The 18654-nt window shown below is 40.1% G+C and overlaps 1 protein-coding gene across 2 annotated transcripts in view; it reads right to left on the bottom strand.

Moving 5' to 3' along the window:
- The window catches only part of MIB1 (mindbomb E3 ubiquitin protein ligase 1), a 331151-nt gene that overhangs the window by 263346 nt on the left and 49151 nt on the right, over positions 1 to 18654 (bottom strand). For both annotated transcript variants that reach the window (XM_029591112.1, XM_029591111.1), the window contains exon 4: positions 8456 to 8560. In XM_029591112.1, the coding sequence (XP_029446972.1) occupies positions 8456 to 8560 (105 nt within the window). The remainder of the gene's footprint in view (positions 1 to 8455; positions 8561 to 18654) is intronic.

The following is an 18654-nucleotide window of genomic DNA, read 5'->3' as shown; positions in this document are numbered from 1 at the left end:
TGAATGAGTACCAGAGATCTTCTGAATGACTAACAATGTTAAAAAAAAAGTTTTGGAAACTATTTATTCCATGCAACTCAGTCATTCACATCTTGAAAGCACTGCTCAATATACAGACATACTGTAATTTGTATATCTATGTATTCAATTGGTTTTAAGCTAATTAATTACCTGTAATTGTTATTATATAACAGCAGCCATATAAGAGCCATACTTTCAAGTTATCTGCATCATACAAGTTGTTGAAGCTTCCAGAGCTTTTTCTGAAAGCTTTCACACATTCAGGGAGTTTTCTACATAATGGACCCTACTGTTCTTCTGCTCCTTATATAACTTATGGTGCTGAGACCCCAAAGTATAATCATGAAAACTGCAAATTCTTAGAAAACACTTATTTAATTGAAACCACTTTTCCTATATAATTTTCTTGACACAATAGTGTACAAAGTAGGAAAGACTGATTCAGAATCAATATGAGTGAAATAGTACATGAACCCCTAGTTTCCTTAGACAATTAATTGGCTAATTAGAATCAAGTGTAGATCTGCACAACTGAGTTTAGACATCCTGTCCTATATAAAGGTGCAAGAGGTTTTGAGCTTGGTCTTCACTATAAAAGTTAGTAGGAAAGCAAATGTTGCTTACCTGTAACAGGTGTTCTCATAGGACAGCAGGATGTTAGTCCTCACATATGGGTGACATCACAGGATGGAGCCCAATCACGGAACACTTCTGTCAAAGTTTCCAGAACTTTGACTGGCCCCTACTGGGCATGCCCAGCATGGCACTAACCCTGAAGCCAGCAGGGGTCCCCCTTCAGTCTTGTTAAAAAGCTACAGGTAGTGCCGAAAATAAAATAAGAAAACGTTACGAACCAACACTGCGGGGTGATGGGCGGGTTTCGTGAGGACTAACATCCTGCTGTAACATCCACCATACAGCCACCACTTTATAAGGGATGATATAATGTTTAAGGTGGAAATACAACACTAACTTAGGCAGAAACTTTGGATATGTGTGGAACACCACTCTTCTTATAGAAAGGAATTTAAGGGAGAAAAGTTTAAAAGGCCTGGAACTTAATGACTCTGTGGAATGACATGACCACCACCAAAAATAAAAAAAGCTTAGTGAATCAGGACCCAAGAAGGATAAAATTTAAAAAAGCCCAACTAGAAAGTTATTTTAAAAAGCACGTTTTCTTACCATCAACTGTGTTTTCCGTAGATAGAAGGATGAATTAGCCATGACATGTGGATGACATCATCCGGCGACACCAAATAAACTCGTCTCTCCTAGCTAGTAGAGCATGTACAGAAATTCCCATGCGGATGTTGCCTCGTAAGCCTCCTTATTCGCATGAAGAGTTGAATTGAGCTAGGTGGTCGACTCTCTAAGGAGGTGGATGGGTGGGTATTTAGTATGCTAATTCATCCTGCTACCTATGGAAAAACTGTAAGCAAACTTACTTTTTCAGTCAATAAGCAGGGTGGATTAGCAAAGTCATGTGAGGGGAGTCCTAAGCTGAGGGCTGTAGCGGAGAATTTACTGAGTGAAGCAACCTGAACTGGGTGAACAGGCTATGCAAAACTGCTTGCCTGGATCTGGCAGATTAAAAAATTTCCAGCGGTGAACAGCAGTACAAGATGGCTGCCAAGCACAAGTGACATCCTGGTCCCTGGATCGTAATTTTTTTTTTTCATATTTTACTTGTTAAAAGCTGCTATTATGGTAAAGAGGAAGGTCAAAGTGCATTCTTTCCCTTTTGAGGAATCTAGCTCCATATCTGCAGGGATTATGGATCATTTTGTGGCCAGGATAAGATTAATGTATTTAAAAATTATATTAGTCATACACGCCAATGACCGCGGTAACTTACAATATTACATTCATAATTAAAACATAACCTAAAACAATGTAATACACAAAAAACTAGTTATAAATTTAAGTTGACCTGACTTTGGTTGCCTCCGTTATTGAGTCGTTGGGGGCTGGGGCAGCTGTAGAATGGCTGCAGACCCTCCACGAATACGAAACACTAGCCAGGAACTTGGGAGAATATCCAAGGATCCAGCTTTCCGACCGAGGCTTGAAGCTAAATCGTTGATTGATGACATCACTGACTCAGGAAAAGCTTCACAGTGCGTGAGCCCTTGCAGTTTGTGATGTAGAGGCAGTTTCTACCAGAACGGGTGGGAAAGGAAACAATATTGGATCGCACAGGGATCATCAAATGCATATTGGAAAAAGCCTATCTGATTCGGTACAGCGGACTTTATCTTCCCAATCTAGAGGTATTTATTTTGGACAATGTTTGGAATGCCTTACATGGGAAGCTCCTCTCGGGGCTATTTGCTCAATTTTCTAATTAATATGGCTCTTTGGCTAAGAAAATTGTTGAAGATGAGACTGTGCTGAAGGACTGTAACCAGAGATTGGCCACTGTGGAATCTATTATTGAGAAAGTTCAATGTGAAAATAATGCTCTTATGAAAGATAATGTGATAATGCACAGTTAAGTTGAAGAATTTTGATAACATAATGAAATGGAGGAATCTTCGGTTGATTAACTTTCCCAAATTTGAACAAATTTCAGCAGAGATGTTTTAAGAGATATTTGAGATACTTAAAATCCTTCCAGACTTTTAAGCCATCATTAGAGGGGTTTTTTTTTGTTTGTTTGTTTTTATATAACTAACTGAATGAGTCCAAACAGGAGGTCATGGAAGAATTTTATTCCATAGCATCTGGCAGTTTAGATTTTACAGCTTTTTAGAGAGTTCTGGGGGAATTTATGTGAATTCCGTTACACTGATTGTGAATTTTGAATTGGAACGTGAACATGACTAGATATTAAAGTTGCATTTCAAACATAAAGAAGAACTGTTTGAGAAAATGAAAGTCAGAATTCTTCCTGATATGGCAAAAACTACACAAAAGAGGAAGCAGTTTTTATTACAGCTAAAAGTGATGCAAATTGGAGCAACATTTCTTCTGAAATTGCCATGTAAATGTGTAATTAGAATTAAATAAGTGAACTGTGTTTTTCAAGCACATGCAACTTTCCTTTTTCTTGAGTGATAAATCCTTCCAGACTTTTACCCTTGTAGGAGATGATGCTCCTTTAGTTTAGGTCTCCTCTAACATTTCCTCCTTTATTAGTATATGAAGTCTTTCTAGAGCTGATTATAGTACTTGCTTATTTTCTCCTTTCTTCCATATGGTAGCCTTCAATAACTGAAGTTTGGGGGCGATGGGGGGTTTTTTTGGTATTTTTTTTTTTATTATTTATAATTTTCATGATATTCAATCATACAATTGAATCAGATTAACAGAAAAGAAGGTTAGATATCCACCTAATCATTGTTATTTTTACATAATAACACAAACAAATTACTATCCTTCAAAATCTGAAGTTACCATACTACTAAATTCTGGGAGTCCTGTATATGAGCAGTTATAAAACAAAAACAACATATCCTAATCTTGGATAAGTGTTTGTGGCAGAAATCATTTAAACTAAGCCATATTTAGGTAACAGATTTCTATTCTTCACCCTGGTTTCGTTGTGCTTCCAAGAATCTCTCCAATTGCTCTGGTTCATAATAAACATATCTTTCACCCCCATTTTTTTGGTATTTTTTCTTTTTTAAATTTTCAAACAAGATGTATTTCTTGATGTATATTATTAAAACTGCATAAATTAAAAGTATTAAAAAAATTATATACAGCTTGTCTGAATTTACTGTCACTCCTTGAGAGGTTGCCCAGACAGTAATGAGACATAAAGGTGTGTACTGAAGACCAAGGTGCAGCTTCGAAGATGTCTCAAGAGGTACTATTCGCAGATGAGCAATGGAAGAGGCTATAGATCTAACTTGATGAGCTTTGACAGAGTCTGTAATTTATAGGCTTGTGGCTATGCAGGACTGCTGAATGCAGTCTACTACCCAGTTTGACAATGTATGTTTGATGACTGTTATGCCCAGTCAGTTAGAATCATAAGATAAAAAGAATTGCAAATCCTGGCAATGCAGCTGAGTTCTTCTCTTGTAGTAGGCCCAGGCTTTTTTACAATCTAAAATATGAAGGGTCTTCCCTCCATGTGTGTGTGGCCTCCAGAAGGTAGGCAATATGATGGCCTCATTGATATGGAAAGCTGATAAGAGTTTTGACAGAAACTTCAGGTGGGTGAGGATCACCACCCTATTGTGAAATAATTGCATATATGGCAAATAGTGAACTAATGCTTGAAAGTTCACTGACTTTTATAGCTAATGTTACCACTACATGAACTACTACTTTCCATGTCAAAAACCTTTAGAGTAGCTGATTCTAATGATTCAAAGGGCGGCTTTGTCAATTGAGAGAACACCTGCGCTCATGTGCTTACACTGTCTATAAGACCTCGCACAACTTAACTTCCCTTTGTCTCCAACTTGTCATCCACCAATATGCTCCCATTCGTGCTCTCCGCTCCTCGTCTTAGCTCCTCCTTGAAGTACCTACAATGAAACATACTCACCTAGCTTCTAGCAGAGAATATAGGTTTAGTATAGCTGGTCTATCCTATGAAATGAACTGCCTGAAGAGCTTAAAACTACCTGCTTCACTTTAAGAAGCAACTTAAAACATCTGTTTGCCATGATGTTTGCCGAAAGACATTGACTGAAGTCTAGGACTCTCTAAGCTTGGTTACACAGCCACTTTATATTTTTTTCGGCTTTGTTTTACTGTATTGTGTGCAGATATGTTGAGTGGTTTATTGCTGTTTGACTGCATTTTTTGTGTATATTTTCTATTACTTGCTGAGATTTGTGGATCAGCAGGATAGATATTTTAAACATATAACATTCAGGTCCCATGGCACTGAAGGTTTTTGTAAAGGAAATTTAACTTGCCATAAGCCTTTCATGAATCTTGATAAGAACATGCCATACTGGGTCAGACCAAGGGTCCATCAAGCCCAGCATCCTGTTTCCAACAGAGGCCAATCCAGGCCATAAGAACCTGACAAGTACCCAAAAACTAAGTCTATTCCAGGTTACTGCTGCTAGTAATAGCAGTGGCTATTTTCTAAATCAACATTAATAGCAGGTAATGGACTTCTCCTCCAATCCTTTTCTAAACACAGCTACACTAACCACATCCTCTGGAAAATACCAGAGTTTAATTGTGCGTTGAGTGAAAAAGAACTTTCTCTGATTAGTTCTAATTGTGCCACATGCTAACTTCATGGAGTGCCCCCTAGTCCTTCTATTATCCGAAAGAGTAAATAACCGATTCACATTTACCTGTTCTACATCTCTCATAATTTTAAACACCTCTATTATATCCCCCCCTCAGCCGCCTCTTCTCCAGCTGAAAGTCCTAACCTCTTTAGTCTTTCCTCATAGGGGAGCTGTTCTATCTCCTTTATCATTTTGGTCGCCCTTCTCCGTACCTTCTCCATCGCAACTATATCTTTTTTGAGATGCGGCGACCAGAATTGTACACAATATTCAAGGTGCGGTCTCAGCATGGAGCGATACAGAGGCATTATGACATTTTCCGTTTTATTCACCATTCCCTTTCCAATAATTCCTAACATTCTGTTTGCTTTTTTGACTGCCGCCGCACACTGAACTGACAATTTCAATGTGTTATCCACTATGACACCTAGATCTCTTTCTTGGGAGGTAGCTCCTAATATGGAACCTAACATTGTGTAACTATGGCATGGGTTATTTTTCTCTATATGCATCACCTTGAACTTATCCACATTAAATTTCATCTGCCATTTGGATGCCCAATTTTCCAGTCTCACAAGGTCTTTATGCAATTTATCACAATCTGCTTGTGATTTAACTACTCTGAATAATTTTGTATCATCTGCAAATATGATTACCTCACTCGTCGTATTTCTTTCCAGATCATTTATAAATATATTGAAAAGCACCTGTCCCGATACTGATCCCTGAGGCACTCCACTGCCCACTCCCTTCCACTGAGAAAATTGTCCATTTAATCCTACTCTCTGTTTCCTGTCTTTTAGCCAGTTTGTAATCCATGAAAGGACATCGCCACCTATACCATGACTTTTTACTTTTCCTAGACGCCTCTCATGAGCGACTTTGTCAAACGCCTTCTGAAAATCCAAATACTACATCTACCGTTCACCTTTATCTACATGTTTAACTCCTTCAAAAAAGTGAAGCAGATTTGTGAGGCAAGACTTGCTTGGGGTAAAGCCATGCTGACTTTGTTCCATTAAACCATGTCTTTCTATATGTTCTGTGATATTTAGAACACTTTCCACTATTTTTCCTGGCACTGAAGTCAGGCTAACTGGTCTGTAGTTTCCCAGATCGACCCTGGAGCCCTTTTTAAATATTGGGGTTACATTAGCTCCAGTCTTCAGGTACAATGAATGATTTTAATGATAGGTTACAAATTTTTACTAATAGGTCTGAAATTTCATTTTTTAGTTCCTTCAGAACCCCGAGGTGTATTCCATCCAGTCCAGGTGATTTACTACTTTTCAATTTGTCAATCAGGCCTACCACATCTTCTCGGTTCACCGTGATTTGGTTCAGTCCATCTGAATCATTACCCATGAAAATCTTCTCTGGTACGGGTCTTCCCCCAACATCCTCTTCAGTAAACACCGAAGCAAAGAAATCATTTAATCTTTCCGCGATGGCCTTATCTTCTCTAAGTGCCCCTTTAACCCCTCAATCATCTAACGGTCCAACTGACTCCCTCGCAGACTTTCTGCGATGAGGTGAGATAGGTTTACTGTCAACTTGAATATGGTAAGCCATTAAGGCACTGAGATGTATTGTTACAGAGGATATGGCATAGCCCAATTCAGAAAGAGAGAGCAAGTAGGTAAGCAAATGTTTGGATGTTCATAAAAACTGGTCCAAGGCATTATTCAGACACCATATGAAGAACCTTTTCCATTTAAAGCTATAGTATCTCCTAGCTGATGTCTGCCTGGTGGATACGATTATGTCCTCAATCTCTCTGGATAAAGAGCTATGACCACTGAGCATTCAACATCCAAGCCATCAGGTTAAGGTATGGGAGTTTTGAATGAACAGACTTCCTTCCTCTTGAATTAACAAGACTGGATTTGTCCCCAAATGAATCAGAAGACTATTGGAAAACTCAACAAGATATGCATACCAAATCTGCCTATGCCATGCTAGAGCTATGAGAATTAGTTGAGCCCAATCCCTTATCAGTGTAATTAGTAGAAAAGTGTACATGAACTCCACATTCCAATCGAGCAGGAAAGCATCCACCATCAGAGATCCCAGCAGAAGAGAATCCTTGACCATCCTGGACCTAATAGGTAGCTCCAGAAGTTCTGGCAGTGGCAGCCTTTGACTTTCTAGCTCCATGAATGACTGCTTCTTCCCTCAATACTTGATCGACTGGGAAGTAGCCTGTATCAGACTTCTATCTCCCAGACTGAAGCAAATGCGACTTCTACTAATCTGGAACATTTGTACAGATTCTATCCTTTAGGAATTTCTGGCATAGATTCTCCCAGTTTCTTGACCAACCTCTTCAGATCCTCTCTGGACAAAAACCTCTCTTTGAAGGAAAGCATGTTAAGCCGGGTCTTAGAATCTGCATATGCCACCCAATCTCACAACCACAACAGCCTTCATACCATAACAACTGAAGCAAGGTTCAAAGCAGAAAAGGCTCATTTTAAGAAAGCCACAATCTTTCTATCTGAGAATCTTTGAGAGCAGTGCCGCCCTCCACCAAGATAGTCATCTTAGGGTCACTCCTTTATCCTTAAGGTTTGCTCCTTTATTGGAGCAGACTGGGAGGGAACTGGGAAAAAAGCAAATGACATCGCTGTGCGCAACTTCAAATACACCCCCGTACGAAGAGCCCATCCACACAAACCGGATTTTGTAACATGCATGCACACATGAACACGCATTTTTTTTTAAATCTACCCCTAAGTGTAATAGCCTAATCCAAAACAGATTTTGGTACACCACTTTACACTAATTGCTTTTGAATATTACACAATTTCATTTTTAAGTAGAAAAATACTTGCATATATACTGGACATATGGTAAAATGAAAACAAGTGTTAAACTAGCACAAATTTGAAACTTGGGAGCAGCAATGCCAATCAAGTGCTGAAGCTTTGATTAAAATTTATGAGCAATAATGCCAAATGTGCTAATTCAACCCCTTTTTATGACTGTTTTAAAGTAAAACAGTTAACCATGCTATCATGAAACAAAGTATATTCTTGCATGTGAATCAAATGCACCCAGAACAGCTTTATCCTTAATGTATATGCATGACCCTCACAGCTGCATTCACAATAGGTTGCCTGACAGAGGGTATTACTAAAGGAGGAGGATAAACACACAAAGCCTCCCCTCTCCCCCACCCTAGCACCAATAAATTTTGCCTTTTGTATATCTGCAGACCTTACCATGCCTTCAAAGCCAACTCTGTAAAGGTTTTTAGCGCCATTGTCCCATAGAACATATGCTGCACTATGCGGGCTTGAAGCACTCCAGTCCTGGATCTCAGTCACCTAAAGGATTTAAAAAAAAAAAAAAAAATCTGTTACTTGGACAATACTTTTAATGTGCTGAGCGTGATAAGTTTTCATTTTCATCTCCTGGGTATGAACCAGGACAAAACACAGAGCAATAGCAACACTTAACCTGTTGCAATCATCATCTAATTAAGTTTCAGATGGATTTACAAACACAAAAATTCTAGCAGTACACCTCACTAATACTAACAATTAACTTAAAAACATAGCTTTCCAACTACCATTTCCCTCAGCATTCTATCAGATCAACACTAAGCCTACCTTCCCTCCATTTCTTTAATAGCTGTTAATTTTTTATTTTTTTTATATAGCTACAAACGGCTCTATGGATTAAGCATTTTTCCCATACATACAAAATGGGAGAAAACCTTTGGCATACAGGCCCCAAAAATTGAGGGAAAAAACCCACTATTTAATAGGATCCAACAACTTTAATATTCTTCTACAAATCTTTTTATTCCCCTTTAATAAAATTAGTTTTGTCACAACCATTTGCACACTGCTAAATAAACTTTGGTTAAGGGGCAAACTCATTCCTGTTTATTTAGACAGTGCCTTTGTAAGGTAATACATAACAAAACCAGACAGTTCATGATAGAATGAAATGTAAACAAGAGTAGCATAATTCCAGACAAGCAGTAGAAACTAATTTTTCATTTCTGTTAGGTCAGAATACGATTACCAGTCCTCTTGAGTTTAAATTTACAGCCTATGCTTTCTTTGGCTTTGCCAAAATCAAGACCAAGACAATTTGTTCTTGCACTTCTCTACAAGTCTCAAGACTATTATTTCTGTCTGGCATGTAAATGAAGAATTCAAGCTTAATGTCGGAGGGGAAAATTCAAACTGGTGACCAAATTAGCCAATTTAACTTCTCCTAGCACAAACCCATGGGTTAAATAAAGACTGCTGCAAAAGTTTTAATCAATTCCTACAGATTTTACGTGACTTAAAATTTCTAAACCAGGATCAGATCATCATCTATAGCAATACCTACATCTTCTATAAAACTACTGACCATTAATGTAGGATTCTGAGTAAATATTCAACTTGAACACTATATTAAAGGGCATATTTAAAGCTTAACTATTGGTCTCTCTAATATTTAGTTAAAGGAAAATCTATAGTTTAAATACACAGAACAAAAATTCAAGATATTAAATTATACCCCTAGAGATAAATTTATCCCTAATCTCAGTCACTACAAATTATTTCTTAATATTCAACTAAGATAAAAGGCAGATAAAAATATTAATTCAAATGACAATTTAAATACTATAGCAATGAGTAAACATATTTAGCAATATAAAAAAGTTACCATAAGGAAAGCCTTTAAAAATAATGTATAACATAAGAATGCAAAAAAAAAAAAAAAAAACCCCAAAAAACCCCATCCTACTATTTCCTGTGCCTAATTGAACACCATTAGTAAATTCTTCTTGATTTTCCAAATACAAATGTGTCTGTAATAAAATTAAAGTCAATATAGGAAGTCCTCAACTTACGATGTTTCGAGTTACAACTATTTGGAATTATGTTTCTAAACTGCCTTATCCAATCTAACACACTTGTTTCGACTTTAAGACGCTAAAGCTTCTCCCAACAGGCACACACAGACATGCTGACGACCATGAGGCCTGGCATAGTCCTGTCAGTAGGAAGAATACCAGAGACTTCCTCTCCTCTAGATCAGTGGTTCTCAACCGGTGTGTGTCACCAAGAACACATAGGTGTGTCGCCACACTTCCCGGTCCCCCGCTGACCCAGCTGCTCCCCGGTCCTCCTCTGCCCGGGCTTAAAATGCTGTCAGTCCGGGCGGAACGCAGCAGAACAGCTGGAGTCAGCAGCACCAGCATGGTCTCTTTCTTCCCGCCCCCCTGCGGCCCAGAAGAGGAAATGGTGAGCAGCGGGCGAGCTAGTGTGGTCAGCATCGGCCCGAAGAAAAGAAGAGAGGCGCAGCCTGAGGAATGAGCAGCGCGGCTCGGAAAAAAATGAAGAAGAACGTCAACCCCCGCGGCCGATGGGACTCCTTTCTCCGCGAGGGCTGAAAATGAAGGAGGTTAGGGTTGGGAGGAGGCTGCTGCTGCCGCTAGTTCAGGGGAGGGAGGGAGAGAGGGGGAGAGAGAGAGTGAATGAGCGAGCAAGCAAGCAAGCAAGCATGTGTGTGATTGAAATAGCATGTATGTGAATGATTGAGAGCCTGTATATTTGAAAGAGTATATCTGTGATTGAGAGCCTGCCTGTGAGAAAGAGAGAGAGCATGAATACAAGTTTACGATTGGGAACCTGTATGTGTAAGTTTGGAATTGAAAACCTGTTTGTGTGAAAGAGTATGTGTATGATTGAGATCCTTTGTGTGTGTGAGACAGATTTATTTATTTATTTATTTAACAGTTTTTTATACCGACCTTCATAGTAAATAACCATATCGGATCGGTTTACAATTAACAAGGGTATAACAGGGGTCACAATTCAAGTAAACGAAATAGGTAGGAATAAGTCAAAGTTACAATCAACAGGGAAAGAGAACTTGGAAGCTTGAGACAAGCTGGAAAGAAGATAAGGCAGGAAATAAATATTAAGTGATACCATAGAGAGATAATGTGTATGTATGATTAAGAGCCTGTGTGTATATGTAAGAGAGAGAGCATGTGTGTCTGTGTGTGACTGAGAGCTGGTTTAGGTGAGGGAGCATGTGAGTATGTGATTGAGATCCTGTGTGTAAATGAGAGAGAGAGCATGTGTGTAAGCATGTGAATGAGAGTGTGAGAGAGAAAAAGACAGCATGTATGTGTGTGATTGAAAGCCTGTGTGTGTAAGAGTGAAAAGATAGCATGTGTGTAAATGTGTAATTAAGATCCTATATAAGTGAGAGAAAAAGCATGTGCATATGTGAGTGACTGAGAGCATGTGTGTATAGTTGTGTCATTGAGAGCCAGTGTGAGAGAGAGCGCTGGTATGTGACAGAGAGAGGAGAAAGTTCCAAGCAAACCACCCCTCCTCCTGCTAATTCAAAATAATCTCAGGAGACCTGAATATCAAACGTTCCCAGGTATGCACAGCAAAAACATTTTTGTATCCTTATTTTTCATTACTGGGTCTTTGTGTCTGCTATTTTGAAATATTTTATTGGTATCTAGAAATTTTTTATACGAGTTTTTAATTATTGGATATTCCACTCATCAGCTGTTTCAAAATAATCTGTTCTTTTTGTTAGTATGGTTTTACTGCTACTGATTTTATATTTCTTGATTTGTTTTATAAGGATGGGTGATGTTTCTTTTTCCCTTTATTACACTGCATACAGAGACTCTGGCTTGTTGCAGTTTCCAATTCAGTTTTTGTCTGCATGCTTCTAGTTATGCGTTTTGATCTCTTTATTCTTTGTTAGGTGAGGGTCAGCACATGTGATTTAGGTGAGGTTTTCTGCTGGCGTGTAGTTTCTGTGTAGGGCTCTATAGCACCCTGACTTGGTCCGTTTTCCTAATAGGAGATGTATTGGTGTCATAAGGCCTGGTGTAATATTTTCAGTGTTGCCTTTTCTTAGGTAAGGTGGTTACTGTTTAAGTGCTGGAAATTGGTGCTGTTTTGGTGTGGGATGTTTACTATTTATGCAATTTCTGTTCAGACAGAATATGTATCTTTCCCTTGTGTCATTTTAAACAATAAAAATAATTACCAGACCTTTACTTTTTATTTCCCCCGTGAATTGTAATGAGCAGTGTGTCACACATGTGAGCGAGGCCTGTCAGGTGTGTCACGATGGGAAAAAGGTTGAGAACCACTGCTCTAGAGTATCAATGCAATATCCTGTAGGCTTGCCATGGCATTTTCCTCATACAAAAAAGAAAAAAGTAATGTTTTAAAATATGTCTATGCTTTTTACAGTACCATATTTTACTAAACTCAGGGTTATTTTGGCAAAAATAGGATACTGGGCTCTGGTGCTAGAAATAATCCCCCATTTGTAACATTGTTTATATGTAACAAACAGTTTCAAGGTGCGTTTTGTCTTAACACATGGTTTTCAGGAACCAATTGTGTCTTAAGTCTGAGAATTTCCTGCAAACTATTATGAGTATTCCTGAAATGGCAATGATTACATGTTAAATTTCCATTGTAAGACTATATCTATGCATCCCTTTTTTTTTTTTTTTTTTTTTAATGATGGGCTAATCTGTTGGTTGTGTGGCAGCTTTGAATGCAGAAGAGCTGGGTTCAATTCCAAATGCCAGGAATCTGCTCACGAGGGCAACCAGAAATGGGGATGCTATGGTGGCGGCCCTCTAAACCCTGGAAGAAGGAAAATCCCAGTCCTTGCTCACTGGAGACACCTAGTGACCACACTAAGAGCCCATGCTTTCACATTTAAGAGAGCCACAGTTCATGGTCCCTGATCAGGAGACACTGCTGCAATGGCTAGGTTAAGTGAAATTAAGTATATAAAATAGGGGGGGGGAGGGGGGGGGGGGGGGGGAGTCCAAGTTGCTGTGAATGAAGTTTGTGAGGCCATAACCCAGCCCAGTTCCAATCGAGCTGGAAGAAACTACCACAGGGACAAAAAATATAAGGCCACTGAAGTTGCTCCACAGAACTCCCTTTACTTCTTATGAGGATGGAACAGTCATTAAAGAGAAGATGCATATATCTTAAATTTTCATGGAACTATTAATGCCCTTTCCAAATTTGTTTGTTTTATGTCAGCAGAAACTAAGGTGGGTATTATTTCCTGTCCAAAACTGAATACCTAAGCAAAAAGTATATTTAAAAAAAAAAAAACCTACAGGACATATAATTATCATTCTTTCTACAATTACCTCTGTCTTACAGCTAGGACTTTATTACCTAATACAGCTGTATCTTTTGTTACCATGCCCTAACATGAATCAGTCTTTTTTAAACCAAGATAAAAACAGGATGTAATGTGAAATGGTTTGATGTCATGAATGAATCAGGCAATAGCAATACCCATTAAAACATCCTGGGTATTTTTGTGTTAATCTTTCACAGCAGAATATATAACCTCCACATATATCTCCTGTTTGTTAAAATGAAGAATACATTTATCGCACAACATACCCGTAGGCTGAAAATATTTTAATAGTTCACTGCCTCTAACCACAATTAGTCACAAAAAAGTAAAAAGTGAGAAAACATCTCATTATTAACACAAAGCATAAATTAGACAAAAAGATGAAATATCTGAACATGGAAAGGTACTTTAAACAAATACTGCATACATCTTTTAGGGCCCTTATCTTCAAGTTCTGTCACCTTGCTTTATTTCAGTGACCTAAGTTAAAGATTACTTTGGATTGCCAATTATAACTGCCATTTCCTATGATTCGTAACAAAAACTGGCCTATTATCCTCTGAGAAACAGAAAGCACAACAGCTAAATTCTACAATAACCTGCTCAATTTTTAGTTATTAAAAACATATTTAAAGAAAGCTCACAGAATTTGATGTTTGTGTTAGAAATGTTATTCTCTTATTTTAGTAAACAGAGTCACTCTTCCCTAAGAGAGACAACACCCCCCCCCCCCCCCCCCCCCCCCATCAATTTTCCCTTAAAGAAATGAAGATTGTCTGGGCCAAAAATCTATTTTAAATTTTCCCCAAGTCCCCCTGCTTCTCTTACTTGCTGCTTACCATTCTCTGCACAGCACAGGGGTAGCCCTTCAGGGCTGCGTGATGACCAATTTGCTCCTTTGGCTTCCAGCTCAATCGAAACTGATTTCCACTGGACTAAAGCACCATAAGCCTTAATTCACAACTACCTGGAATTTGTTTTCTCCAATTTTCTCCACCTTCAAATTACTTTAGCCAGTCATCCCCCATTAACTATTCCTAGGAAAAATCTGCGCAAAAATAATATTGTAAAATTCTGCAACATAATCATGATCTCTGAGTAATAGTTAATTTATGATGCATGTAATAGACAACTGGCTGGGCCATGCACAATCTGCTAGCAGTTTTCTGGAACACACAAGCCAGCTACTTGCAATCAGAAAATCTTTATTTCAGATATCAGCATTTACTTCACACTAACTTTCCAGTTTCTCTCTTCAGACACCAGAATCACCCCAGTAAGGTACATCAACAGCCAGATGTAGGCCAGCCCAATTTCCCAGGACCACATAGCACTTACTTCCCAACCGTATCTTTTTGCAGATTTAAAAGCAAAACTAAAGGGTGTAGGCCAGTGTTTCCCAACCCTCTACTGCAGGCACACCTAACCAGTAGGATCTCCCAATTTGCACCTCTCTCTGGCTACTGCCTGGCTCCTAATTATTTCTTTGTTAAGAATTTCAAAACTACATTTCCAAGCAGTCCTCTGCTTTCTGTTCTTTCTGGCATTACAATCCCCTTGCCAACTATTGTTTACATTTCTTTTCCTCTTAAAGCACGGTCCCCTTCAACCTCCATGTAGAGCGCTCTCTGCCTTCTGGAATCCATAACTGTCCTGTTTATCCTGCATGAAGCCCTTGCGTCATCACAGTGTAATACAGAAAAAAAAAAAGTTATTACTAAAAGATGCAGGATTTTTATTTCTTTTTGGAGATTTTTCCTATAAGACCTGGCCCCTCCAGATTGTTCTCCCCTCTCTCAAGCTCAATGACCCTTCTCAGCTGTCTCCCTCTTATGGTTTGAACCCCTTTTCCATGCTTGATCCCTCCTCCCCCTCAGGACAATCTACCAATTCACTTGTTACCTCTCCCTTCCCCTCAAGGGCTGAACCCCCCCCTTCTCCAGTCCCTTTCCCCCTACCAGATTTTTCTCTGCCCCACCAGACTCAATCCACCTCCCTTCATTCTGTCTCTTCCCCCTTGCCCCAGTAAGTACCAAACAAGGCTTGAAACCCTCCCCTGCTCCCTCTGTCCCTCCCCGCACCCCAGCAAGACACCCCCCCCAACTGTTTCTCTGTCTGCTCCCCCTCCCAGGAAGACCTCCAATTCCTCTCTGTCCCCTAGACTCGACTCCTGGAGGCCAGACAGAGGGAGAGCTCCTCCTCCTTGTTCTCTCCCTTCACCTCAATAAGGCCTCCCCTAGCTTTCTCTGTCGAACAGCCCCTCTTTAGCAAGACTCCCCGCTCTCTCCTACTTTCCCCCAAGTTTGCCATCTACTTTGTTCATTCAGGCTCCACTGGGACAGTAGTCCTCTCTTTATGCCATGCATGCCAAGCCAGATGCTGCAAGGTCATCTCTTCCAGCCTGCATATGCCAACACCTACTCTCCCAATTCGCTTCTGGTTTGTGCAGGCCAGACTGCCGCTCCTCCTTTCTCATTTACAGCTGACACCTGAAATACTCCTTTCCTTCCTTCTGGCCTTGTCTACCATTGCTGCTGCTTTCTGGTTCCCATGCCTAATTTTGTGGGGGGAAAATGCAGAATTTTGCACAGAAGAGGAATGCTGCACAAATTTTATGCAACTGCGCAATGCAGAATTCCCACAGGAGTAATTAACAATCCTCAGCCAGGAACCTCCCACTTCAGAACACTATCATCATGGGCCCTAAGTACAGCTACCGTGTATTGCTGTGGCGTGATAACTGACTCCCTCAAAGCAATAGCAATGAATTCTACCTCTACAGCAACCTCAGCCCTGGCTAGTACGAAGAACAGAACCCAAGCTTGGGAATGGAACAAAAGACCTCCACATAGCAATGCTTTCCACTGAGCCATAGGATCGAGCCCAAGAGATGACTTTCTATAGGACATGAAAGGTTACCTCATGAAATCCTTCCTACTGGCAAATAGTAAAATGAGCTAGGAGATAGTGAGAGTATGGCAATGAAAGATTAACAACCATAGAGAGAAAACTGTACATGACAAAGCAGTTTTTGAACTCTCTTTAATGAGCATTTAAAGTCAAAATATGTTGTACTTTAATAACTAATCATTTGCAAGACAGTGAATATTTAGCATACTACTAGCCAACAAATTTGTGAAAAATTGTACAAAAAGGATTAAAAACAAGCTTGGGGGGGGGGGGGCACTCTCACCACAGAGCAAGATGGACGCATGATCCTGAGCTCCTGCAATCCCCGAGCCAGAAACTGAGCACTCGTAAAAACGAAAGATAACCCCACAGAACTTCATTACCTGAGTGAGAAAGCACCCCACGATGGCCCAGAAGAAAAAGGGTCCTGACTTCAAACAATTCTCCTTCGCTAAAAGCTCGAGCCATGAAGATGGGCCTGTAGGAGACCATGAAGCCACAAACTCAGGTGAAAATGAATCAGAAGACGGGAGCGATCTGGGGGTGGGGGGAAACGCAGCTAGTCTCACTGAATTACCTACCGGAGACAAATTCCATCGTTGGTTTAGTGACTTAAGGAAGGAAATGAAAGACAGTAAACAGGAGCTTCTTACTAGAATGGCGGACATAAGAGAGGAAATGGCGGAGATCGGGAGGAGAGTGGATAACTACGATATGAGACTAGATGCACAAGCCGTGAAAACTGAGACACTACAGAAATCATACGTCCAAATCACAAATGATAACGCTGACATCCAAGCAAAATTGGAGGACTTGGAAAACTGAAGTAGACTAAAAAACTTGCGATTCCATGGCATCCCAAAAACTGATGAATATTCTGAATGTAGAGCAACCATCCAGAAAATTTGTGGATTTTTACTGCGACAACAAAACAATGCCGAGGGTGATGGCTAACCTGCAGTGGAGCTGGAGAGGGCTCACTGGTCGCTAGGCCCCAAAGTGAACGACAAACCAAGGGACATTCTTGTTTGCTTTAATAGGTATTCAGTGAAAGAAAAAATATTTTTGGAGGCTAGGAAACAACCAACTTGGCTGTGGGAGTCTCATATGATTATGGTATTTGCAGGCTTATCCCCATTGACACTGCGGAGGAGAATGGACTTTAGAGATATCACTGCGGTCCTGAGAAAAGAGGGCATAAGGTATAGATGGCTTTTCCCCTTCGGTATTGCTATGACAATCCAAGGCACAACATCCAGGGCCAAAACTATGGAAGAAGCGGCAGCCATTTTGAAAGAGGCAGGCCACATAGTGAAAATAGCAGCACCAAGGAAGAATCTTCCTCCAGCTCCCCCAGACACCCCTCGATGGCAGAGGATCCGTAAAGGTGGCAGGAGACTACACAGGAACTCGGGGGACGGAATACCGGAGCAAGACAATGGGAAGGGGTGAACACCCTAAACATAGATCTAGACCTGGAAAACTACGAAGACTTGATTGAGTTACTATCTGGAGGTGTTCCACAGTTCAGGAATACTTAATAGTTTGATAGAGATTCTAAACTTAAAAATATAAGGTTGGCTTTCATTAAATAGACTGGCTCAGGGAGGAGTGGTGCATGTTCCGTGTATGAACCCGCCTCCATCTGCCTGTGCAGATCTGCTATGGGTAAATAACAGCGGGTATGAACAGGGAATGGGAGGGGGGGGCGCAGGCTGAGGGTTTAACGAAGGGCATATATGAAAGCTTGACATATTACACAGTTCTGCAGGATAACAGTGTTTCATTAATGTTCAGTCTTACTGGCAGAGGGCGCCATGCGATTGGCAGTACATGGGAGGAATAACAGAATGCAGCTCAGGCAAAAGAGGTCACAGCATGGGGCTTTATTATAGGTATAGATTAATCACTATATTTTATTCAGAAGGATGATGTCGATTAAAATCCTATCCCTCAACGTGGGGATTAAATATCCCACAAAAAAAGGCAACTGCTTAGGACTGAGGCCCAAAATTCAAGGGCAGATATTCTATTCCTTCAAGAAGCCCATTTGAAACGGCGGTATGAACAGCTGCTACAGTGGCATCTATTCCCGCGCTAATTCCATGCTGCGGCTTCCAAGCTGGCGCACTATTCAGGGGTGAGCATATTGTTACATAAAGTTACAGTGCCAGGTATTGAAATGTACGGCGGATCCAATGGGGCATTATTTACTTTTACAATTCGAAATGGGCAGAGAGAATATACCCTACTAAATGTTTATGCACCCAATACTGACCAACAGTGTATTATCGACAACCTGGGAGCCCTTTTAGACAATTTAGAGGAAGGACATCTGATTATTGCA

This window comes from Rhinatrema bivittatum, chromosome 2, assembly GCF_901001135.1.
Source record: "Rhinatrema bivittatum chromosome 2, aRhiBiv1.1, whole genome shotgun sequence".
NCBI lineage: Eukaryota > Metazoa > Chordata > Amphibia > Gymnophiona > Rhinatrematidae > Rhinatrema > Rhinatrema bivittatum.
Note: the sequence above shows the minus strand (reverse complement) of the source record. Positions and strands in the feature narration are given on the sequence as shown.